Here is a 24,286-nt window from a genome sequence, read left to right on the forward strand (position 1 = left end):
AACGTAGCAGAGCTCTGCCACCTTCAGTCAAGTGGCCTGTGCTTGACGAGAAGAGGAGAACGTCCTTGGGAGCCGTTGGGTTGGTGGTGTGGAACCAGGATCTCTGATCTCGGGCTTCGTGTCAGCTTTGTACGCAGACAGGCCTCTGCGTCCAGACTGGAGGCTCTGAAGCTTTTAAAAAACTCATTCCTTCCCACTCCTCTTTCTTCTGAATGAGAGCAGAAAAGTGACCGGCCCCATTTTCTGCCCTCGACTATAAAATACTGGACCTTCGAGGAGTGTGGGGACCTGCTGCCCTGCTCTCTGTGCTCTTGTGGGGGTCTGCACCCGCTTTGGGAAAGATGGGCCCCAGGGTCGGTGGCAGACAGGACTCCAGATGGTCACGGCTGGGGCTCTGAGCCAGTTTGGGATTGCACCGAACGCTTTCCCGGGAGCCCCCGTCTGTTACCCTTTGGAAGGCATGCGGCAGGTCAGAGTTCCCTCCGTCTTCGTTTCTCTCTTTTTTCATTTCGCCACAAGACAGAATTGTATCACACATCTCCAAAACGAGTAAAATGGCATTTCAGCTTCTTGTCTTTATAGACTCTCTGAACTTTAGGAAAGATCATTCTGGTCCCTTTTCATTAATAATGAAAACCAAGGGGCAATAAAATGTTCTTAACGCGAGCATGTCAGGAACGAGGTGCGGTGCGGCGGGTGAAGGGTGCGGCCGGCAGGGAGCCACAGGTGTTGCTTGGTGCTGAGGAGGTCAGCGCTCTGGGGAGGCGGCTGCAGCTGTCGCCGGGGCTCTGGTTCGCAGACCCGTGAACTGCCAGTACCTGTTCAGCCGTCCAGCTCCGGCGCACGGGATGAGAGGCTGCGCTTCTCAAGACAGTGTACGTGTGCGGCAAGAAGGACCCAGGCCGACTTCGGGTTTGTTAGTTTCTTGCCCGGTTGCTGCTGTTCTCTTGCAAGGTTTTGAGGGGGCATTTGAGAAGTGGGTGGTGAATACAGAATTCCGGACACGTGCCTGTCTTGAAGGTGCTCTCTCGGATGACTTTGACAGCACGGATGAATGTTCTGCGCATGGATGAAAGCCCTCCTGGCCAGCGACTCTCTCGAAGAGTGATAAGGTTACTCTGTCTCTACTTTTTCCTCCTAAAAATGAGCTCGTGCTGGATGTCGGGTGTTGTATCAGGGCACTCAGAGCAGAGTGGACTTGGAATGAGACAAACGAGAAGGTTGCCCGGAACTCAGAGCCTCCTGGCTCCACCAGGTCAGGGTGAAAGGTCCATCCACGGTCTCAGTGGTCTCAGAGCTTACGATTTAATGAGTCGCAGCTTGGCCACGTAGACGCTTGCTGGCTGGGCCACATAGACGCTTGCTGCCTGGGGGTGTTCCCACAGCAGAGCCTCAGAGTTCCTTCCCTCCTTTCTTGTTAAGAGAGGGAGTCGGGGGAGGGACAGAGGGAGAGAGAGAATCCCAAGCAGGCTTCACACCCAGCATGGAGCCCGGGACGGGGCTCCATCCCAGGACCATGAGGTCATGACCTGAGCCGAAATCAAGAGTCGGACATTTAACCGCCTGAGACTGAGCCACCCAGACACCCCGGTGGAGCTCCTTTCTGGAGACAGTTTCTGTGACCCTGCGTGTCACCACACAACCCTGGGAGGGAGTGGGGATGTCCTGGCTTGCCATAACCCACACCCCAGAGCCCATGAGAGCATGGACGGATACATTTATATAAACATGGATACGCTACACACCAGGAGACACCATAAGCAGAGTCAAAAGGAAAATATACTGGGAAGGATTTTTGCAATTTTTTAAAAGGATTTTATTTATTTGAGAGAGAGAGAGTGAGTGCACAAGCAGGGGGAATGGCAGGCAGAGGGAGAAGCAGACTCCCCGCTGAGCAGGGAGCCCAATGCGGGACTCAGTCCTAGGACCCAATCATGACCTGAGCCAAAGGTAGACGCTTAACCGACTGAGCCCCACAGGCGTCCCGGACTTTTACAACTTCTGTCAGAGACAGGGGGTTTATTTTCCAGGCTCCTCCATCACTGTCACCTCTGCCTCCTGAAAGCCATATTCAGCTGTATAAGAAGTTTCTATAAATTGATGAGGACATTGCTAAAGACATTGAGTAGGGAAGTAGGAATCGTACACAATACGCCATAAAGGACAGGTAGTGCAGGGATGCTCGGTCCTCCCTCAAAGCGAGGTGCGTGCAAATGAAAACGGGCTTGAAGTAGTCTCTTCTGGTTTAGTACGGGCAGCAGTCCGGTGTGATGAGCCCATGGTGTTGGCGGCCATGAGGGGATAGGCACTCTGGGACATGGCTGGTGGGAGTGGACCGGTTCAGCTCCCAGGGAGGACTATTTAAAAATCTCTTTCAGGGGTGCCTTCGGCTCAGGTCATGATCCCAGGGTCCTGGGATCAAGCCCCTCATGGAGCTCTCTGCTCAGTGTGGAGCCTGCTTCCTCCTCTCTCTCTGCCTGCTTCTCTGCCTACTTGTGATCTGTCAAATAAATAAATAAAATCTTTAAAAAAAATAAAAAAAAAATCTCTTTCAGAATTGCACATTGCATGTACCTCCAACCCAGGCTCCTAGGAATTCACGTGTACAGGTGTCCTCGTACATACATGTGAGATGATATGTGTACACGGCCCTTAGGGGCAGCATTGTGTGACATAGTAGAGGCTGGAAATCAGTGGGGAATGGCTTCAATGGAGTATTACGCAGCTCTAGGCAAAAAAGCAGGATGAGAGGTAGGAGGAACGAGAAGGAAAATAGTGCATATCTGTGTTGCCTTATATGTGCGTAAGAAGTCTCGGGCCAAACAGACAGGAAGCTGTTCATGGGGACTCGTGATGGTGGAGGAAACCTGTTGGCAGGAGGGTGACGGATGCTCTGTGCCGTTTAGACCACATGTATCCATGAACCACTCAAAAGTTGCCAAACAAAGAAGGGAGCTGGGGGCTGAGGGAGAGGCCACCTGGTGATTACAGTGTGTGCGCAAGACTCCAGGGCTGGGCCACCTTGGGAGGCTGGTTTGGGGTCCACAGGCCATGCTGGCGGTGGGGGAAACTGGCCAAGGAGAGACTCCTCCAGGCCCCTGCGTCACAGTCACATCTGCTTCCTGAAACCCCATTCAGCAGCTCCGGGAGGAGGAAGGGTCTCCCTCGCCCCTTGGAGGTCTTTGACCCTTGGGTCCCCCTGCCACTGAGCCTGGAGAAGGTCCCTCTCCTGTTCCCCTTTGTCAGGAGATGCCAGGATATGACGAGTACCTGGCGAGCTTGTGGGCGCGGGGAGAGGTGAAGGCTGAGACACACACAGTCTGTCCCCGCAGGTGCCCACGGTGCTCTGCTCCGGGAGCCGCGGTGCACTTTTCAGGAAGTTGGGGACAGCTGCTGCCCTTCTCTCTTCACTTTTTTGCTCCCAAATGTGCGTCCAGACCCCAGCTTCCTTGTCATAACGGCAGGCCCCGGGTGCGCGCCCTCTGGATAACTTGCCGTGGGCACTGAGGTCTGATTCTGCAGACGCGATCGGTGTCCTGCCCCGCCGATCATTCTGGAAATGGTGTGCGGTGCCTTCGTGGCGATGGCTTGAGAGGAGGCAGAGCGTCCGGGGAGATTGTGGACATGCAAGCCCTTTGTGAACCGTCTGTGGGAAAGATCATGAGGTAGAAACCTCCGCTCTCCTCCTGTGGGATTGGAATTCCGTTCAGGAGTCGGGGGAGCCCCTGAGATGGTGTTCTAGAGCCCCAGGCCGGGGACCTGCTCCTGCAGGGGGACTGGCTGCCCGTGTCCGGTTCCCACCCAACAGCAGCCTGTGTTCTCCTGAGCCTCTTGTCCTCTCCCGGTTGGTCTTACCTCTTGTAGCCCTTGTCAGGAGCCTCCTCCCACCTCGAGGTATCGCCCCTCGAACGACCCCGCGTTGTTCTCCCAGAATGTAAGCTGACTGCGCCACTCCCAGATTCAGAGCCTTCAGTGACTCTACTGCCTGTGACAGGATGATCGGGTGGCCCGGCCCCGCTCTCCACCTGGCGGCTGGGTGTCCCACCTCTTTCCCCCCACACCCCCTCCACCACTCCCTCTAGGTTGACTCCTCTCCGTTCTCGCCCGTCTCCCCTCTTGGGTAGGCCCACTTGCTCACTTGGGGCCACACCAGCTGCCTTCTCTCCTTTGAGCCCAGTCAACCCCTGCCTTGGCACTTGCTTGCCCCCTTCCTTGAGCTCTGTCCCTGGGACCCCACATGTTTCAGCGTCTGCCTCCTCCAAGACCCTGCCACCCCCGGCTCCCCTCTCTGGCCCTCCCCCGCAACATGGCCCCATTGGGCCTTCTTTTTGTTGTTGTTTAAAGATTCTGTTTATTTAAGTAATATTTCCACCCAGTGTGGGGCTCGAACTCAGGACCCCGAGATCAAGACTTGTATGGGTCTGCCTGGCCCCCCTCCGCACTGAGCCTTCCTGGTCACTCTCTGGAGTTACTTTGTTCTGTCGTCGTTGTGAGCGCCTGCTGCATGGTTCAGGGTGGCGCAGGCCAGGGCACCGGGGTCTCGTCACCCCACGCCCCTGGGCCTGCAGCACTGTCGGGCACACAGCTGACGCTTCGTGAAGTCTTGAACACACAGATGGTTCTGTCTCTTCCTTGTCCCTCCCCTCTTCTGAGGTGGCTCTTAGCTCATCCCTGTCTGCACTGGGGTGTGGGAACGCGTATTTATGCACACCCAAGTGTGTTTGTGTCAGCCTCACAGGACCCTTTGTTCCCGGAGAGTGGAGACCATGTCCTAGGTCTGCAGATCGCCTCTGCCACCTGACTGCCGCCCTGGGACTTGGCTCCCGGCTACCCACCTCCACCCAGCAGATGCGCGGTTGAGGCGGGTTGTTCCGAGAGCCTCGACCGAAGAAGGGGACGCGGCCAGGTCGCTGTTCCCACTGGCACGTGCTGCGTCCTACAGTTGCGTGTCGCAGTTGCTGATCCTTCGAGATGGTGCACGTGCCCTCCCCTGCCCGGGAAGGACGCGTGCACTTCTCCTGACGCACCTTTTCTCCCAACCTCAGGCCCCGTCGGGTCCCGATGGAGAGACTACGGTGCCTTGGCTATCATCACGGCAGGCATTGCGTTCGGCTTTCACCAGCTCTACAAGGTACGTCCGCCCTTCCCTGTGCTCCCCACCCCAGCATTCAGCCCCACTCACCCCGCCCCCCTGTCCTGAGGTTGATCTGTGTCGAGGTGCCCAGCCCTGGAACACAATGGCAGGAGAGCGGCTGTCCGGGGGCAGAGTACGCATGAGCACATTTTCTGTGGGCGGCGTCTGGTTCCTTCTCCGTCCCCTGCCACCACCTGGGCAGGTGCCCTGACGACTTCAGACCCTGCTCATCTGCTACACTGGGCATCTCTCCTCAGAGTCCCCACTGTGCAGAGTGACCGTGGGGCCTGTCCATCAGCAGGCCGTGTCGGGTACTTAGAACAGTGCCCAGCATACGCTGAGTAGTCGGAACATTTTTTATAGACAGAATGACAAGGTTGTTGAGAGCAGGGGCACTGGAGCCCAGCGGCTGTGTTGCATCCCGGCTCTGCCACTTAGCAGGAGCTCAGTGGTCTCATATGTAAAATGGGGACAGCTGTATCTACCTCACAAGGCTGTGGTGAAGCTCCTTTGGAAAGTCTGTGTGCCCGGCACACAGGAACCACTCTCTATGCTGTTCCCAGGATCTTATTTATGGGCTCTGGTTTTGTCTTCTATGTATTGTAAATCTAGGATTTTCCCCCCAAACTTCATAGTCAACCCTCAGAATCCCAGACTTGGTTGCTTCCAACAGAACTGCAGGCATGAAATGAACATGTGCTTCCTTGATATCAAATACTAACCAGATACAAACTACCAGATACTAACTTTGACTAGAAGCAGGCAGGTCTTTTCTGGAGGATACAGAGCCAGGGTAGGTCCCGGAGATAAAAGGCAAAACAGTGGCCAGAGGACTTGCTCTCTGCTGTTCCTGGAGAGAAGGCCTCCTTCCTCCCGACGCTGCCTGCAGCTCCTGCCTTAGAATCTGAATGGACGCCCAGCCTCGCTGTTGTCACTTTTAGTGCGTGAGACATGTTTCAACTCCGGGATTAATTTTTGACTTCTGCAAAAGCTAGTGACAGGGTTGTTGCAGAGTATACTTTTCTCAGTGGAACGTCTATTCTTGGAATTGGAAATTTCCATGTCAAAAATCCAGAAGCAAAATGTTTTAGGTCCCGGGACTTCTCCCCTTGACCCGATGCCCTTCCCTTACCCTGTGTGCCGAAAGCCTATTTCCAGTTGCTGTGTACAGTCACTAAGAAGAGTAAAAGTCTAAGCCACAATTCTCAAAATAATGTCCCAGCTCTACTAAGCGGTACCTAATGATCACGTGGCCGCCGTCGGACAGCCTGTGGTCTGCTGGAGGCAGCATAGTTCCTGTTGCAGCGAAGAAGACATATCTTCATTTTTTCCCACGAAGCTCTGATCTTTATTCTTTGCCTTAAAAAATGAAAGAGACGTTGAAAGACCAGTGGCCGTAGCGAGGAGAATTTTTTTAGTTTCTTTAAATTAAAAAAAAAAAAAAGAGGTAAGAGGCGTCACCTTGTTTTGTAACCGTGTAACGATTTAGGCTAGGGGAGCGTGTGCTCTTTCCTTTGGTTTTTTTGATCTCAGAGGTTTTCGCGTGTTACATGTGTAAGAATCCCTGACTTATCCTTGGGAAACTCTCAGCCTGGAAAGTAAGGCTGCATTTGGTGAGTTTCCGCTCAGCTGTGGGTAATAACTCACATAGTGGTTGAAAAGCACTTTGCGAAATAGAAAATGCTTCTGTGTGTTTGCTAAATAATGATCCGCGCTCCGGAGTCGCTCCCGAAGGGAGTCTCCCGCAGACACCTAGTGAGAGAGCCCTCCTTCCCCTTCCCTAGTACGGAACCCTTAATGGAGAAGTCGCTGCCTTTTTTCCCCATCTGGGCCCCAAATGGAGTAGGAAGCCAAGTGCTTTGGTCCCACCTGCCAGTTACCCCACCTGCCGGCCCGTGCTGCCTCCAGTGCCTGCTCCCCCCAACCCATTAAAGCCAGAGACTTGAGCTCACGCTTCCGAAACAAGAGGCATCAAATACAGAGCTTCCGGGGTGTGATGCCCGTGTTCTGTCACCCAGCCCTCCCAGCGGCCGCCCTGCTACCGACCTTTCCCCCTTCCCACCTTGAAGCAGGCAGCCAGTTACCAGCGACGCCCCACTTGCCTTCTTCTGGAATGTTCCAAGACCCGCATCCTCGCCTGGGCTTCCCAAATTCTGGGCCACCTTGTTTGGTTGCCCTGTGGCATCTGCTTCCTTCTCCCCAGGGTCAGTTTCTTCAGGTTCTGCCCCTTCCTGTGCCTTCTGGCCTTGTGTCTGGAAGAATTTTACTGCATCTGACTCTTACCCAAAGTACGCTGGTTCCGAGGGTTCTGAGATCTCAAGGCTTAGTTTAGAAATAACTGAGGTGTGACCTCCTTCGCTGGCCTCAGAATACCGTGTATTGTTCCCTTGTAAAAGGACCAAAGGCCCAGAAATCTGCTGTGGATTTTCATCTAGTTTCTTGAATAATTTTTTTGTTTGTTTTATTTTGCTCATTTGTCTCTGGTGGATCATTCACTTGGGTCAAAATGTTTAAAGGATCAGAAAAGTGTGCAGTTGAAAGCGTCCCTCCTGCTGTTGCCCGGAGGCCACCAGGGGTGTCACTGTCTTGTATCACCTTCTACATTTTTATCTTACAGCTTTCAAAGCAGAATCTTAAATATTTTTTGTTACAGAAATATACGTAGCATCATGGAGGTAATTAAATAAAAGGGCCCAAAATAGACTGACTTGACTTTAACTTGTCCCTACTTCCTGGTCCTCGTCCTTATGCAGAATCTTAATCAGCCTCGTAACTTTCAAGCGTCTCATTTATGGTGTTTGCGTCGGGTTTCCGAAGCCCAGAGGTGACAGAGAGAAGTGGGTGGGCAGAATTTGCAAGGTGGCTGGAGAATGACCCCCTGCGTGCGCCCGCTGCTCATGCCCACCCTGCTCCTTCTAGAGATACCTGCTCCCTCTCATCATGGGTGGCCGAGAGGACAGGAAGCACCTGGAAAGGATGGAGGCGAGTCTCTCGGAGCTGAGTGGCAGCGTGGCACAGACAGGTAAAGATTAATGACTCCATCAAGTTGCCCCTCCGAGCCTCCGCGAGCAGCCCCTTCTCTGCCCCGCCCCTCCCCCTCCGTCTCCACTTTATGTGGTGACTTCATTTATCTGCTCTGAGAATCTGTTCACATTTGCAAATGAAGCCGCCGTCATTTCGGTTTAATTTGAAATTGCTTGTTTACTGTCGGCGCGGCCTCAATTAATTATGTTTTTACGGAAAGGCTCCCAACCTCAGAATATTAATAAGGGGAATAAAATGACAGCCTTTCTAAGGGCTGTAAAGTTCATTTTTAATTTCTGCTTCTGTGAGGTTTTCAGGGGGGTTTTCGGCGGTTTTTCCCCCTTCCCTCTAAGAATCCAGCTCGGGGTCAAGAAAGGCTGTAATTACTGCGGCTCCGAGGACCCCAGCCACCTCCTCTGTCATCGACTCCACAGGGCTGGCGTTCATTACCCGGTGCCCCAGCTATGGCCCAGATTAGCTGGGACCTGTCGCACCAGAGGTGGCTTTTCCTCTTTATAAACTTGTTTACTAGATGGAGGCTCTGAAACTAAAAACTCCCACAAGCTCCAGAGCCACTGTCCCAGGCAGGAGGAGCCTGTCCCCGCCGGAGTGCGTTCGCAGAGCCCTCAGAAACGCTGTGGTGTGTCGGCCCCTGGGGGCCCATGGCTCCTACAGGGTCCGCTGACACCGTGATGGGGGGTGGTGGGGGGCACCTGCAGCCTCGGGACTGGAGGTGGAGGGCAGGGCTGTAGCCTTGAACTGCTCCCAGGGTCGCAGACCTGAGATGCGTTTCTGCCAGCACGGGAGAGTCCGCAGGTCCCACCAGGACGCGGTGAGGGGCTGTGATGAGGGAGCATGGAAGTCGGCGGAGCCGAGCAAATCATAAGCACATGTAATTGGAGGGGAGAGGTTTCGGACGGATATACTGTTGACCACGGACAAGTGCACAATGGAAAGATGGAGTGGGAATGCTAGAGGTTAGATACGGTGCAGGTAGATGGCCCAGAGCGCAGATAAATTACATGCATTGCGGGGTGGGGGGGGGTGTCTGCAGATCAATGAGATGAGGCAGCTCTAGGTGTGTGGACAGAGAGAGAAGAATCCATGTGTATCATTTAACAGAGATGCGACTGCTTTCTCCTCCCAGTGACTCAGTTACAGATGACTTTAGCGTCCGTCCAGGAGCTGCTGATTCAGCAGCAGCAGAAGGTCCAGGAGCTCGCCCATGAACTGGCTGCAGCCAAGGTACTCGTCCCGTCCCTGACCCTCTCCGGATCCAGGTCTGCCCTGCTCGGGGCTCGGCCCAGGGCTTTTGTGCCCGGTTCACTGCATTCCGTGGGGGCCGACTCTGTCTTTTCTCATGCCCGGTACACGGCAGGGGCCCACACCGTCCTCTGCGGAGAATGGAGGCAGTCACCTTCTTTGTGTCCCTTCCTAGCAGAGCGGGGGGAAGCAGCTCTTTGCCTGTGGCCCTCCCGTGGGAGCACACACCCAAGCTCTGGACATGGTTGGGGTAGACACAGGATGGTCTCCACAAGCATGTTAGGTCACAGAGAAGTAGGGGGAGTGTGCTAGGTGCCCAGTGAAGTCTGCTACAATGGGCAGATTCTCTGCACCCAGCTCTCTTGAGTCACATGAAATCAGGTGACCCCCAAAGGCGCACTAGCTGGGAGCGCCTGGGGCAGTTTCCGTGCCTCACTGCCCACATCTGAGTCGTCTCAGCAGTATGAGAGCCTAGGGTCAGACCGCCTGGGTTGAAGTCTGCGTCTGCCACGGGGCAGCTGTGTGAGCACGGGCAGGTTCCTTAACCTTCCTGAGTCTTCATTTCCTCACCTGTAAAATGAAGCTGTAATGGTTCCACCTTCATTGTCTGTGCCCACAGCAGGGGCTCCTGTCGGCAGCCAGCCTGCCTGTCTGTGGGTGCGTGATGGGTCATTCCTGGGGCACTGTCTTGGACAGGCGCAGTCCAAGAGACACTGGTCCAGGGGCTCCAGGATGTCCTCTGTGCTCCCCACTCCCTCCTCTTCCCCATGCTGCTTTCTGGTTGCTTCCACGCACAGCCCGTACAGTCAAGGAACCTCCTCTGAGTGGCTCTCCCAGGAGAAGCCCCGCCCAGCGCAGAACCACAGGGGAGCCCGCACTCAAATCTTTTGCATTTGCGAAACCAAGTGAAACAGGAATCTTTCCGTTTCTGATGGAATCCGGGGTGCTTCCTATGAAGAGGGTCCCCAAGAATCCCCTTCAAGTGCGTTGCCTGCATTTCTTCCTCAGATGGCTGTGGTTGCCCGTGGCCACCTCTAGCCACCTTGCGTGCTCCCCATGGGCGGGCAGCCCATAAAGCAGCCGGGAAGGCTGGGGTATGGCCCCCACCCTGCTCTCTATTATCTTTGGGAGCGGTGGCCTGCCAATGGCCAGAAGCCATTCCGGAAATTGGCAAACTGTTTGCAGACCTTAAGCATTAAGATCAAGACCACATGTTGCATTTTAAGGGGGTGGGGGGCAAGATGGTGCTTGGAGGCTGAGAGCTGGCTCTCTGAGTTTCTCGTGCTTGCTTCCCTGACGGTGCCCCCCGCGCCCTGCCCGTCCTCAGCCCCCTTTCATCCTCTCCTGTACTGAAGCGGGGCTCACTGGTGTGGTGTCTGAACCAAACGCGTGAAGACTTCGGTTACCCCATAAACCAGCGACTCAGAGCTGTGTTTTCTCAGCTGTAATATAAGTTTTTATATCTGGTTTCCGAACTCCTACTGCAGCACTGTAAAAAATTAAAAAGAAGAGCGTTAAGTAATTAAAAAACCTACATAAAACTGAAGGCTGAGAGTTTTCTACAACTGTTTTTGAAAGAGACTGGCTGAAAAGCCCCAGATGTCAGATTTTATTTCTAAATCCTGGCATCTGGCACCATATGCGTTTGGAAATTTGAGTCCTTTGTAGGCCGGTGAGTGGAAATTGCTCCCTTGTTAATGGGCTGCTATGGCTTTCAAGGTCTCGGAGAAGCCAGAACGGTGGCTCCTGGGTCTGCGCCGTCTGGTGGTCTGGAGTAAGGACCCCGAGGGGATGTGTGTGCGGGCGACTGGTGTTTGCGGGGGGCTGCGTGCGCTCCCTCCCAGACCTCCAGCCCCTCTGCAGGGCTTCTCCCGTAGAGGAGTGCTTGCCCGAGTGGGGCCCCTACCCCAGGTCAGAGGGCCCCCCCACCCTCGCCAGGCTGGGGGGAACAGCCGGGGTCCCTCCCCTCTGCCAGTCTGGGCCTCCCTACATTCTCCTGAACTTACAGTTCCGGTTTCTGGGTCAGGCCAGGGTAGAGGCGTCAGGGAAGCCGGGTCTTGCACAACTCATCCCTGTACCGCCAGGCTGGCGGATGCAGCCCACACACCTGGGCCCATCACACCTGGAATTGCCCATAAACACTTCATGGGCCACGTGGCCACCAGCAACTGCCATTTGGGGGACCACTGTGTGGACTTTCCTCTTCTCCGTCTAACCCAACAAGATTTGCCGAAGAAAGGTGTGGTTCTCTGAAGTTTATTTGGAAAATGGTCAAGGATGGTATTTGTCCGAGGGGTTGTGGCCGTTTCTCCCGCGGGCCCTCTTCAGGGAGGGAATTGGCGTTAGGTCCTGGGACAGCTTCTTTCTCTGCTGAGCCTTCAGGATCATCCCAAAGTGGTAGCTGTGGACGGGTGGTGTGGCCCGCGCGTTTTGGAACTTTGCAGATAGCAGGGTACAGCCTGGGGGCCTGACCTTGCTGCGGCAGGAACCGCGGGCTGCCCGGCAGCGTGGGAAGGTGCTTCCGAGGTGAAGCCTGCCTTCTGGCCTGCTTGGGGCTGGAGCTGGGGGCCGGGCCGGGCAGGTGCTCAGCCGTCTCCCCGGCCCTCCAGCACAGGCGGCACCTCAGGGATACTGCGGGTCTGGTTCCAGATCTCCACAGTAAAGCCAGTGTTGCAATGAAGTGAGTCAGAGTACTTTTTTGGTTTCCCAGTGCAAATGAAAGTTATGTTTACACTATAGTCTATTAAGGGTGTAATAGCATTATACCCCCAAAACGTGCATACCTTTTAATTTAAAAATACTTTATTGCTAAAAATTGCTAACCGTCACTTGAGCTTTCAATGAGTTACATGCACTGATCATAGAGCACTATAGCAAACACAACCATAATGAAAAAGTTTGAAATACTGCGAGAATTGCCGAAACGTGACCCAGACACACAAAGTGAGCAGATGGTGTTGGGAAAATGGTGCCGACAGACTTGCTCGACGCAGGGCTGCCCACAAACCTTCACTTGGTAAAAACACACCCTACCTGCGGAGCACCGCGAAATGAGGTGGGCTGTCCGACGTGGGTCGTGGCGGACACCGGTCTCGGCCCCGGGGTTCCCTCCTGTGTGTGCTGGGATTGTCTCTGCAGGGAGGGCGGCTCCGGGGTAGCAGCCCGTGTGGAGCTCGAATTCACTTAGTTGATTAGTTTAGTTTTAATGGGACATTTCAAACACGGGCGGAAATGGAAGGCCGCAGAGCGGACAGCGTGCTGCTGGCACACCGTGGGGCATGGTCTCGGCCCCCCCGGCCCAGAGCCCCTAGCTCACTTGGTGGCACACACCAGACAGGGGATCACTTTCTCCTGCAGACACTTCCGTCTGTAGCTCTTGGGGATAAGGGCCCTTGTGTTGCCGTTGTTTTACACAGTCCGAATACCGTTGTTACGGATCTAAGCACGCGTCACAATTACCAGCATCGTCAGATGCCCAGACAGAGGGTGCCATCCCTGGAACAGAGACACCCAGTGGCAGAACCTTCCCAAGGGGTCTCCATTCTGTGTCCAGGACATAGCAGGCCCTGGGTGTCGCACTCACGCCCTGGGTCCTCTAGAAGCGGCAGCCCCTCCTGCCACCCGGGCGTCTGAGCACCGTGGGGCAGGGGGGAGGTGCCACTCTGATACTTGTTCTCCCATGTTTTGACTTTCAGGCCACCACATCTACCAACTGGATCCTGGAGTCTCAGAATATCAATGAGCTCAAGTCGGAAATTAACTCGTTGAAAGGGCTGCTTTTAAATCGGTAGGAGGAGAGCGGGTGTGGGCTGTGGAGCCGGCGCTCCGGGGGCCCGGCCAGCTGTCATGGGAAGGGGCGCGTCTCCCCTAGGGGCCCCTGTCCATCCAGTGCCTGATGGAGCTGGGCGACTCAGGCATTGAGTTTGGGAATCTTCGGAGCTTCTGCCTTCCCTCCTTGGGAGGCCCCCTCCCTCCCCACTCCATGGGGGACGGTGTGCAGTGCCCCCAAGTTCTCAAGCACAACAGTTCCTCGGCCCTGTCAAGACCTGCTCAGGAATACCTGGATCCAAAATGCAGGACCTGGGACGAAGGAGAGCATCCCTGTCCTGAAACAGGGCCTCCAGGCAGGGACACCACCTCCTCCTCCGCCCTGAGCCCCAGCACAGGCCGCTCGGGGACAGTTTGGCCCCAGAGAAGTTTTTTGCCAAAAGGCCAGGGAGTCCTTGGTTGGAAGGATTCTAGATTCGAGGCGGGGACAGAAACAGTGCCAGCCACCCCCTCCCCTAGCTCCTTTGGTCTCCTTCTGCTGTCCCTCTGCGGTGCTGAGGTGCTGGCACCTTCCATGAGCCCCCACAGGGGAGGCTGTGTGACCAGTGCTGCCCTGAGTGGAGGGTGACCCACTTGGCCTAGTTTTAAAACCGCAAGCCCTGTGTCCCAGGAGCCACTCCGTCCTGGGATGGGTACTGGGACAGTGGGTCACTTTACCTGAGGGGCAGCGAGGGCGCTTCAGGTGGCCTTGCCTGCATTTTCAGTTCTCCGGGGCTTCGTGGGGACTCCGTGAGGTGGTCCAAAGGCACCAGGTGGCCCTTCACTTGGGGTCAAAGGTGGGGGCTGTGGGGTCTTGTGGCCCCAACTAGGGGATCCAGGCCTCCAAGGCACCTACTTATAGGCCCTCTCTAAGGGAAAGAATGCGGCCCTAAGAGAGGTGTGTCACGAGAAGTCCTTTGTTTCTGAACCTTGGAGATACGAGCCTTGGAGGTCAGAGGGACAGAGTGTGGGCCTTTGGGGGAATGTTGGAGCCAGAGAAAGCTCGAAGCGCTCATCTTGTTAGCATCTAGGCCACGATTACTCTGTGCTCTCCGTGCTGTGGGATCCGAGGGGAAGAGCTGTTCTGGGACCAGCACTGGTGGACAGTGTGCCCGGGAGAGAGCAGGCTTTTGTCCTCTTGGCTCAGGCAGAGATGGGCCCGTGTGCCCTAGACCATCGCCAAGTGGACCTGACCTCCCAGGTCCCTTGTGGAATCGGCTTTGGGCCTGCTGGCTGCGGGCTGCAGGCTGCGGGCCCAGGGCTCAGGGTGGGGAAGCGGGAGCAGAGAAGCGACTTCCCTGTCCAGTGTGGAGCTCAGAGGTTTTCTAGCAAAGTGCACCAGTGTTACCCTTCTGGTTGGGAGGTTTCTGACCCCACGGCCGGTGGCCAGGTCGGTCTTCCCACTTCCGGCCAGACCGTGGACAAGGTAGATGGAGTCGAGGCCACGTGGCTTGTGTTCCCAATTCTCTGGCTCAGTCTCAGCACCCTGCTGGCTCCCCGTCCTCACCGCCCCTGCTCCAGGGCCGAAGGGCCAGCGGGGAGCGGGCTTTGGTGGGGGCAGCCCCTGGGGCCAGCTGGCCAGTCCCTGCCAGGGAAGGTCGGCCCAATCCCAGCGGGGAGGGCCTGAGAGGGACCGAGAGTGGGGCCGCAGCGGCACAGGCCTCCCCTGGCTTCCACCGCAGCTGCTCCAGCCTCCTGCTGGTCAAGAGGCCTTCTTTCGGGGAAGCCAGCAGGGAGGGAGGTGAGGGGCTGAGCTCCATCCTGTCGCCTGCTCAGTGGCCCTGGGGGAGCGCTGTGCCCAGGGGATGGGGGCTGGGGCTCTGCTCAGGGCCCCAGGGTCCTGGCACCAGCCCTGCTTCTCGTCCCCTCCGTCAGGAGGCAGTTCCCGCCGTCGCCCTCAGCTCCGAAGATCCCGTCTTGGCAGATCCCGGTCAAGACCCCGTCACCCTCCAGCCCCGCGGCTGCCAACCACCACAGCAGCAGTGACATCTCGCCCGTCAGCAACGAGTCCACGTCGTCCTCGCCCGTGAAGGAGGGCCACAGCCCCGAGGGCTCCACGGCCACCTACCACCTGCTGGGCCCCCAGGAGGAGGGCCAGGGCGTGGTGGACGTCAAGAGCCAGGTGCGGATGGAGGTACAGGGCGAGGAGGAGAAGAGGGAGGACGAGGAGGATGAGGAGGATGAGGACGTGAGCCACGTGGACGAGGAGGACTGCCTCGGGGTGCAGAGGGAGGACCGCCGGGGCGGGGACGGGCAGATCAATGAGCAGGTGGAGAAGCTGCGCCGGCCGGAGGGCGCCAGCAACGAGAATGAGCGGGACTAGGCCCCGGGGTGGTCCCCCGCCAGAGGGATGCCGGGGCCTGGCTCCTTCTCCGGCTCTGGGAGGGCGGCCTCGACCTGTGTCCGGGCACAGCCGTTGCAGCCTCCGTGGGGCCTGAGCCCTGTGCGTGGGGTCGCGTTTCCGTGCGGCCAGCTGCCCCTCACCCGAATGCAAGCCCCAGCCCGCCACTTCCTCGGCTCAGCCCCAGCCCCATGGGCCTGTGACCTCGTGCTCATGCCCGGCGGGGGGCGCCGAGTGCTCTGGGCTCCAGCCCCCCTGAGCCCCGGCTCCCGGACAGAGGTCTTGGCCAGGGGTGTACCTGCGGGCATCTCAGCTAACCGAACACCGTGCATGACCAGAGGTAGCTGAATTACCTGGCTCCAGGTCCCTGTGGGGGCAGGGCTGCCCTGATGTGTCTGCTGTCCTGCCGCCCTCTTGTCCAGCCGTGGCTCCTTGATCTGCCTCACAAGGGGCAGGGGGCCGTCCTGTCATGTCTCCGGAAGTCACAGCCCCGTGCTCTTCTCTCTCGGCTGGGGGCCCGGTATCGTCCAGGTGATGCTGCCCCATGCACTGCCCCGGCCCCACCATGCCCCGTCATCCTTCCAGACGAATGAAATCATACTGCACTTCCACCGTCCTCGCTTGCTGCGTTGTGGCCCAGCTAACCCCGTGGCGGGACGTGGTTCGCTCTCCCACGTAGGAGGCGGGTGCCAGGGCCTCCCTCTCCGCCCTTCCCACCCAGAAACACATGTTCATTTGTGTGATCAGGTAGAGGTTTCAGAATACAAGATGCTACTGTATATAATTGTAATAAATACGAGTTGTCACTATTTAATTCCTGCCTGTGGCTCCCTGTCTGTCGTGGTACTCTGTGCCCGGTGGCACTGGGGCTGTCCCAGGTGCGCCCTGGGGTGAGGGGGCGGCTGGGGGCCCAGGCCTGGGCAGCCCTGCCCTTGGGGCCAACGGGTGGCGGTCCCCTTCCCGAGGCGGGTTTTGTGAGCTGCGCGCTGCCTGCTGGAGTGTGGTCCTCGGTGCCGAAGGGCGACATCCTGATGCAGGAGGAGAAGGGACCTCATGTTACTGTATATAGACCTGGTGTGGAGTGTGATGAGCTCTCCTTCCTTAAATGGATGCATGTGCTCCCAGGAGAGCGCGTGTCTCGCTCTGTCTTCCTCCCCCGTCTCCCGCTCTCCCTCCCTGTCTCCCGTTAACCTTCACACAGCGCTCAGCTGTGCCCGGAAAAACAGCACGCGACCCTCCTTCCGAGGAGCCCCCGCTCCCTCCAGCCCCCACCCGTGCTGTGGCCAGGCGTGGGGACAGAGGGGACGGCCACCTCCAGGTGCCTGTGTAGATACAGAGTGAGGACAGACACAGTGCAGGACACGCGGCCGTGGGGGCGGAGCCCTGCAGCGCGCTCTGTCCCCGCTGTGGGCGCGCGCCTCGGGGGCCTGCTGACCGCCGCGCTTGTGCCGCTGCCCGCTGCCCGGCCTCGCGCCCGCCGGTGGCCCCGGGCAAGGAGGGGCCGCGGATCGATGGGTGACAGACTCGGCGCTGGGGCTGTTCTGGCTCAGGAGACATTTCTTCTCCTCCCTGCTCACGTTTTGGGGGCTCAGAGCCCAGTCCCCTCCCCGCCGCTGCAGACTCATTCCTGGCTCCGGGGCCCGCGGCACCATGCAGGGTCCGCGACAGTGATTTAGCTCTTCCCGCTCCGCCTGACCGTCCAGCCCTCTGGCTGCCTCTCAGGTGTCACCTTGGATGCCATAATCTCCCACAACATCCCTGCGGTCCCTTGTCCCCACCACGTCCTCCCTAGGCCCAGCAGATCCCACAGTGAGAGGCCCCTTGCCGCCTCGGCTGCCGCCTTGGCTGCCCCCGAAGCAGCCAGGCTTCTCAAGTCTGCGGGGGCCACACCGGTCTGGGGCGGGGACTCCCCCGTGTTGGGGAGCTGGGTGGGGGGACCGGAGACAAACGAGCAGAGGGTGGAAGCCTGGGCCCAGCCCTCAGCCTCTGCGGGATGTGGCCGGAGACCGAGCTGCCTGCTGTCGGACCCCCGGGCCACTGCCTCTCCTCAGGGAATGGAAACCCCAGGTCCTCGGTGGGGTGGGTGCTTTGGGGGTCCCCCCATTCAGCTCTTCAGCTTGGTGACCATTTGTCACCGTCTCTAACTTGGTCTCGGGGCTTCACAGAGGTCCGCCCTGCAGTGGCCCCAGACGGGGAGAGCAGAGGGCAGGGAGCCCGGGGAGGGGCTGGCCGGAGCCGTCGGGGTGGGTGTGCCGGGCAAGCGGGCAGGCAGCGGCCCCCCCGAGTCGGGGCGACCCGAGGCCTCGCCATCCCCAGCCTGGGGCAGCGGGGTTCACTGGGTGGGCAGGGCCCTGGGGCTCACGTGCGGGGGATGGGGAAGGAAATCTGGACCTGGAGGCCTTTTGCCCTGCGGGTCCTGAGCTCCAGTGTCAGCTTTTGAGGACAGAGAGTCTGGCGAGATTTCAGGGAGGAAAAAACCCCTCCCCAAAACGGCGTGAGTGCTACCTAATAAAGGCAGCTGCTGGACGGAGGGAAAACAGCCCTTTGAAAAAAAAAAGCCTTTCATTAGAAAAATAATGCATTTCATCCAAATAAGGTAAAAATATTTGGAATGGGGCAGAAGTGAGCAGCAGGCAGCGCCCGTCAGGCCTTTCTGGAAGGGGGAAGATTATTAAACTCAGTGACAATGTAGTTTTGTAAAGTGTCTTTTAGGAAGGAACCAGCCCCAGCTCTGGGAGGCTGCGGGGCCGCTGTCCCGGCCCCGAGGCCTCCGCCACCGACCCCCTGTGACTCCCAGGCTCTGCCTCCGCCGTTGCCGAAGCCCACCTGGCCAGCCCGGCCTCCTGCGCTCTGGGGCCCCGTCCCCTGGGGCTGGAAGAAGAGCTTTCTGGGGGCGGGAGGGGCTGCGTTTGGAGTGTTGGGTGTTTGTCCCACGGTGGAAGCACAGCGCAGAGGTTTAAAAAGTCCCGTCAGTACAGAAAGGAGTAGAGAGCACAGGTCTCCCCTCCTCTCCGGCTGGGTGTGCAGCTGTGCCTGCGGGCCTCCCCCCTGTATTTTAGTAAAGACCTGAGTGGTCCTGTGACCTGCTTGTCATGTGTCTTTGGGGGCTCACACCAAGCGGGAGTGGAGGGCTTCTCTAGAAGCTTCCTCTCCCACCCTTGCCCTTCGCCCAGCCAGGAGCGCTGAGGTTGATTCTTGGGTTCTGGGTTTTTGGGTCTGGTCCCAGAACCGCCCTCTCCTCTGGTGACTGACCCAGCCCTGCCCCTGCCCTCCTCCTGCCTCAGCCCTGCCCCAGCTCTACCCCTGCCCCAGAGCCCGAGGAGGAGGAAGGGCAGGCAGGAGACGTTTTCTGACAACCTGACCTCAGGAGTTTACTTAATCCTTAGTGTTTCTTCGTCTGTTTGTTTAAGACAGTTTCTGCCAAGGCACCCAGGGAAGAGGGTCGAGGGCTCCAGGCAGCAGAAACGAAGGTGCTGGTGAGACCTTGCAGGTGCGGCTGCGGCCTGGGGTGCTCACGTGGGGGGAGACCCCAGTCCTGCAACTCGGCCTTGCACAGCTGTCTCCCACCCTGGGGTCAGCCGCCCCTGCTGGGGAGGGGGCGGGGGGGCCGGCCACCGGGGAGACACCCTCAGGGTGTGGTGCTGGGATGGGACGGACACCCCCATCTGTGGAAGGGCCTGAGCTGGGGGGTGCTGTCCGCAGCCCCCGGGGCCCCCCAGCCCCCAGCTCCCTGACCGCCCTCCAGCATCGTGGGTGCCTTTCACCTGGATTATGAACAAATCTTATTAGTTACTGAGCACTTTAAAGTTCAGGCTTTTCTAGAAGAAGAGATAAGATTTTACTCTTTCGTAAGGGGAATGTCTGAAGCCCTTCCTTGCTCCCTGGCAAGTCCTGGAAGGGCCTTCTTCGTGTGACAGCCACATTTTTAAATCCCCCGCAAACTCACGTGTCCGGCCTCTGCCTCCCCCAGCCAGCGGCCCCGGGAGAGTGGTTTCCAGCATTTAGCAGTTCCGGGGATGCTTGAGAGGGGCTCTGGCCGGGGCCGAGCGGGTTCTTGGGTGGGGAGAAAGCTTTGGACTTCCCAAGGCCACGAGGCCGCGTGTCTCCCCCGAGAGGCAGGGGGTGCGGGGCTCACAGAAGCAGCAGCTGGGGCGCGCTGCCCCAGGCGCCGTCTGCCTCCCGTGCTGGCTGCGGGCCTCCTGGGAGCTGCTTCCTGTCTGGCCCACGGAGAAGGTGGGGCAGCTCCTCCCAGCGAGAGTGGCACGGGCCTGGCCCCACAAGGTCCCCAGGGCTCCAGCCCGTCTGAAGGGCCCTGCTGTCCACCTGCTTCCGGGAGGCCTGACCTGGGCCTCGGGGCGGCCACACTTCTTCTGCCACCCGCTGTGCCCTGGTCCCGGGGCCAAGGGTGCCTGAGGGGCCAGGGCCACCTCACGGGGGCCGGCGAGCGGGCCGCCTTTGCCCAGGTCGACTGGGCATGCTGGCGACGGGGCCCGGGGAGGGGGCCGGCCTGTCGCTGGGTCCGGGCGGGGATGGGGCAAGGAGGCTCGTGAATGCCGGGCCCGACTCCCGTGGATGGATGACTCAGCTGCGGGTGGCACCCAAGCCGGGCCAGGTCTGTGGGAGGCGGGCAGGCTGCTGAGCTCAGCGTGAGCCTGTGCAGCTGGTTCTGGCTCTTTCCGAGAGCTTACAAAACTCTTCAGTTTGTCCCAGTTTGGGGGGTAGGAGCATCACACCACCGCAGCTCATGAAATCCAAGAATGAAGACGTGTTTTACTGCGCTTCCTCCTGGGTCAGACGGGGGGTGGGGGTGGGGGGGAAGCGGTGCGCTGCTGCAGGTGCAAGCCCCTCCCTCTTGGGGGTGGAGGAACATGGTCTCGGCGGGCACCGGCTCCTGGTGGGTGATGTGGCCACTTCTCTCTGCCCTCATCTGGGGGCCGTGCCTGGGACTCGGGGCAGGGAGCTGGCCTGGTGCAGCCTCCTGATGGTTCCCAGGTCCTTGTCCCCTGTAGGGTGTTTGGAGGGGCACCTCGAGACCGTGTGCCCGCCTCCTTGGGCCGGGTACAAGGCCCTCCTGATCTATCTGGTGATCTGGTGCCTGCCTTGTCCTGAGTCAGGCTTGGAAGCCGGGCCTGCCCGCACCTCGGCTGGGCCACCCTCCTGTCCACTGTGTGTGGGTCTGCCGAGATCCGTCTGGGCCGGGAAGACCTGGGGGGAACTGGGGAGGGAGCGTTAGTGTTTGGGGGGGGGGGATCTGTTCCGAGCCCTCCTTCCTTCCCTGGGCCCCAGGAGTCCCTGAGAGGCAGCTGATGCGGGAGCCCCCTCGAGCTGGCCCTCCAAGGCCTGCCTGGGCCCTGCCCCCCAGCCCCCTGCTGCAGCAGCACCCAAGGGCAGCCCTGCGGCCGCGCCACCCACTCACCAGCTGAGGTCTGGGCTTGGCTCCGTGCCGCCCCTCGGGCCCCATGGGAGGGCTGCTCGGCCCACCAGGGCCTGTGAAGCTCCAATAATGGTTTTAATTTGTTGAACTTGTGTTTTATCCCATAAATTAGTCACTGTTTTATTTAACAGAATCGAGATATCCACAAACAATAGGCGAGTTCCAACTTGAACATTTTAATAAGACAGAAAAAAGTATATATTTTCGCGTCTGTTACAAACATATTTATGTAAATAGCCTGTGGGCCGCGTTCCAGGAAGAAAGAAGAAAAGGAAGGGCCTTCTGTGCTGGGGCTGGGCTGGAAAGGAGGCTTTTGCGGTGGGAAGGACACCGAGCAGGGTGCTGATCAGTGCGGCCCTGGGGAACTCTGGGGGGGAGAGGCAGCCCCTGCGCAGGTCCTGCTGCCGCACCCCGCACCCCCAGCCCTGGCAGGCTGCTGGCCAGCCAGGAAAGCGGGGCCCCTGGTTCCCGCCTCAGGAAGGTGGGTGTGCTCAGTGCAGGGCTGTGACACGCAGGGAGGTGGTCCTCTAAGTGGAAGGACTTGGGGGATCCCACACATGTCCACCCCCCGCACCGCCGCCCGTGGGGCTTTGGGATGCTTTGGCCACCTGGAAGGAGGTCAGCTCAGGGCAAGGCCGGCAAGATGGTGCCGACGATGAGGGCTAATGGGAAGTGGGTCACCATTTAGAAGTGTCAGGGAATACCAGGCCTGCGCTCTGGGCCAGCCTGGTATTGATCCTGCCGCCACCCACGCTTGCGAGGGAGCCCCCCTGCCAAGGGGCCACCAGGGGCAGCAGCTCAGGCCCGGGGCTGGTGGCTGCGGACCTAGGAATCAGCCCCCTCTGGCTCTGCCCCCGTGTGCTCCGGGCAGGAGCTGAGCCAGCATCCGGATCGGATCCGGGTACGCGCCGTTCCCAGCCCAGGCAGGTCCCTGCAGGAAGGAGGAAGGAGCCGAAGGAGGCGGCAGAGGGATGACCCTGCCAAGCGCCTGCCCAGTAGCCCTGGCCATGAGGAGTTGGGGCCGGCCAGGGTCTCAGGGGGCCCAGGGAGCCCATGGAACCTTTGCCTGAGGCTAGAGGCTTCCGTGCCAGTCGGCTGTGCCCTCCAGCAGCCCCTGAGCCTCACGCAGGGGCTTCAGGCAGCGCTGGGGAAGGAGGCTGCCCTTTGAGTGCACAGGGCCTGAGCGCCCCACCGCCTGTGCCCAGCAACCGGTAGGAAATTGGGCCCATCCCAGGGCGAAACTGGTCTGCCCCTTTCCCGCCAGGGTTGAGGGGTGACTGACTCCCTCCATGCCGCCCTGGCCTGTGGAGCCCGGCTGTGGCTGGGCCACGCTGCACAGCTGGGTCCCTGCCAGCCACTTGGGGCTGATTTTTTTAAAAATAAAAGATCATTTGATAGATTTTTTTCCAGTTTTTATTGAGTGAAAATGTCAAACCTTGCATCAGTCATGCAAAAAAAAAAAAAAAATCAAATAAATAAAACACATATATTAAATTTCTAATAGCACTAAATTCAAGTGGAAAAATATTCAGTTAACCAGGTGCCGAGGAGACCAGATTCAAGTAATCAGAGCACACGCTGTTGAGTTCGGTTTTCACGTTCTGCATTTTTCGTCTCAAAACCTCTCTATATATCTCTATATATCTATATATGTATATACATATAGATATATACACACATATGTGCATACATATTATTTTGTATTTATATATATACACATACATAGTTATAAAACATTAAAAAGAGCATTGGTGGATCAAGCATTGTTTTCCCCACAGAAAGAAAAGAAAACAAAAATTACACATTAAAATTCAAAATGAGCTAGCAATGGCTTGTAGTCCTAGTGTGCAACATGAAGGTTACAAAAGGCTAGACTTCGCACTGTCGGCATCTTCGATTTTCTTTTTTCTTTTTAATTCTGCTACATTGAAAAATGTTTTTGTGTTTTGTTTTTTTGTTTTCTCTTTTTTTGTTTGTTTTCCTTTATAAAACTCCCTCCACACACCCAGCGGTTCGGCGGTGGGGCACAGAGTCTGGGCAGGTGCCTGGCAGCCGCGTGCGGCGCCCACAGAATTCAGGAGGCTCCGGTAGGGGCTGTTTTAGACAACGACTTGCTGCCTGTTGAATCAGGTCCGCTCCGTGTGGCCGCTCCTCCCTCCCTCTCCAGTGCAGATGATCCTGGCTCTCTGGCTGTGGGCAGCCAAGAGGACACACACACACACACACACACACACACACACACACACACTCAGGCACAAACACGCGCGCACACACACACAGACAAAAAAACAAAAACAAAAACAAAAAACCAGTTCCCCTGCCATCTGGGGCTCCCCTTGGAGATCTGCGGGGAGGCTCTGGGTGACAGGCCTCCTCCAGGCTGGGCATGGCTCTCTCCCTGTGGCCGAGTCTCAGGGTCCCACCTGAGCCAGGCTGGTGGCCAGGACTGGAGACACGGGACGCTCGGGCCTTCTGCCCTCATCCCTGTCCCCGTCACAGCCACTGGCCACCTGGTGACCTCCCCCCACCACCCTGCCAAGCTGGGCTCAGTGACCTCATCCACTCTGGGAATGGGGGATGTTTTGCAAAGGGAAGCAAATCTGGGTGGGTTGCACCAGTAAAGAAGCATCCCAAACAAACAAAAAATAAAAACAAACTGGGGAAAAAAAAAAAAAAGCCTTATAAAGCCACACGCATAACCAATAGAGAAAAACTCAATTGTTAAGTTAACTACAAACTTGTATCAACAGTAATAGTCCTTTTTCCTTGTTTCTACAAAATTCAAGTTAAAAGTTGGAATCACGCAGCTCCCGTCAGTGCTAGTGTAAGGACAGACAGCCTCAGACTGGTAAGGCCTCGAAAATCAATGCGAAACGAAATCCCACGTGAGCGATTGCACTCGGTCTCCAACCTCAGGGCTGGTCCGAGGCGGGCCTGTGCTCTCAGGGCCCGCCTGCCTTTTTTTTTTTTTTTTTCGTTTTTTTGTTCTATGTAGAATAATAACCTTTACAGGAAAAATACTGTACAACTTTCTCGCATTTTTCCCCCCATTTTGAATATTAAAGCCCCAAACAGTGGTATCCTTCCTGTTCCCCCCACGTGGGTGGCTGAAACCCCTGTGCGGCCCAGCACCCCAGCACCCGCTGCTCGTTGGTTTGGAAGCACACCCAGCCTCCGCCTCCCCCCAGGGGGAGAGGCTGGGGCCTGGGAGTCACCGATGGGCAGGCGGAGGGCCCCAGCCCTCGGGAGCAGATGCCAAGGCTGGGCCCCGCGGTGGGGCGCA

General features: G+C 57.8%; 1 protein-coding gene across 2 annotated transcripts in view; it reads left to right on the forward strand.

Moving 5' to 3' along the window:
• The window catches only part of PEX14 (peroxisomal biogenesis factor 14), a 135,682-nt gene extending 119,600 nt beyond the window's left edge, over positions 1-16,082 (forward strand). The window contains exons 5-9 of one of the 2 annotated variants that reach the window (XM_032863379.1): positions 5,046-5,131; positions 8,054-8,156; positions 9,306-9,403; positions 13,117-13,208; positions 15,104-16,082. In XM_032863379.1, coding sequence (XP_032719270.1) covers positions 5,046-5,131; positions 8,054-8,156; positions 9,306-9,403; positions 13,117-13,208; positions 15,104-15,551 — 827 coding nt within the window. In that variant the 3' untranslated portion in view covers positions 15,552-16,082. The remainder of the gene's footprint in view (positions 1-5,045; positions 5,132-8,053; positions 8,157-9,305; positions 9,404-13,116; positions 13,209-15,103) is intronic. The other variant, XM_032863380.1, reaches the window with a different exon arrangement.
• Positions 16,083-24,286: the final 8,204 nt, after the last annotated feature.

The sequence above is a fragment of the Lontra canadensis genome, unplaced genomic scaffold, assembly GCF_010015895.1.
Source record: "Lontra canadensis isolate GAN:19392208 unplaced genomic scaffold, GSC_riverotter_1.0 scaffold25, whole genome shotgun sequence".
Lineage (NCBI taxonomy): Eukaryota > Metazoa > Chordata > Mammalia > Carnivora > Mustelidae > Lontra > Lontra canadensis.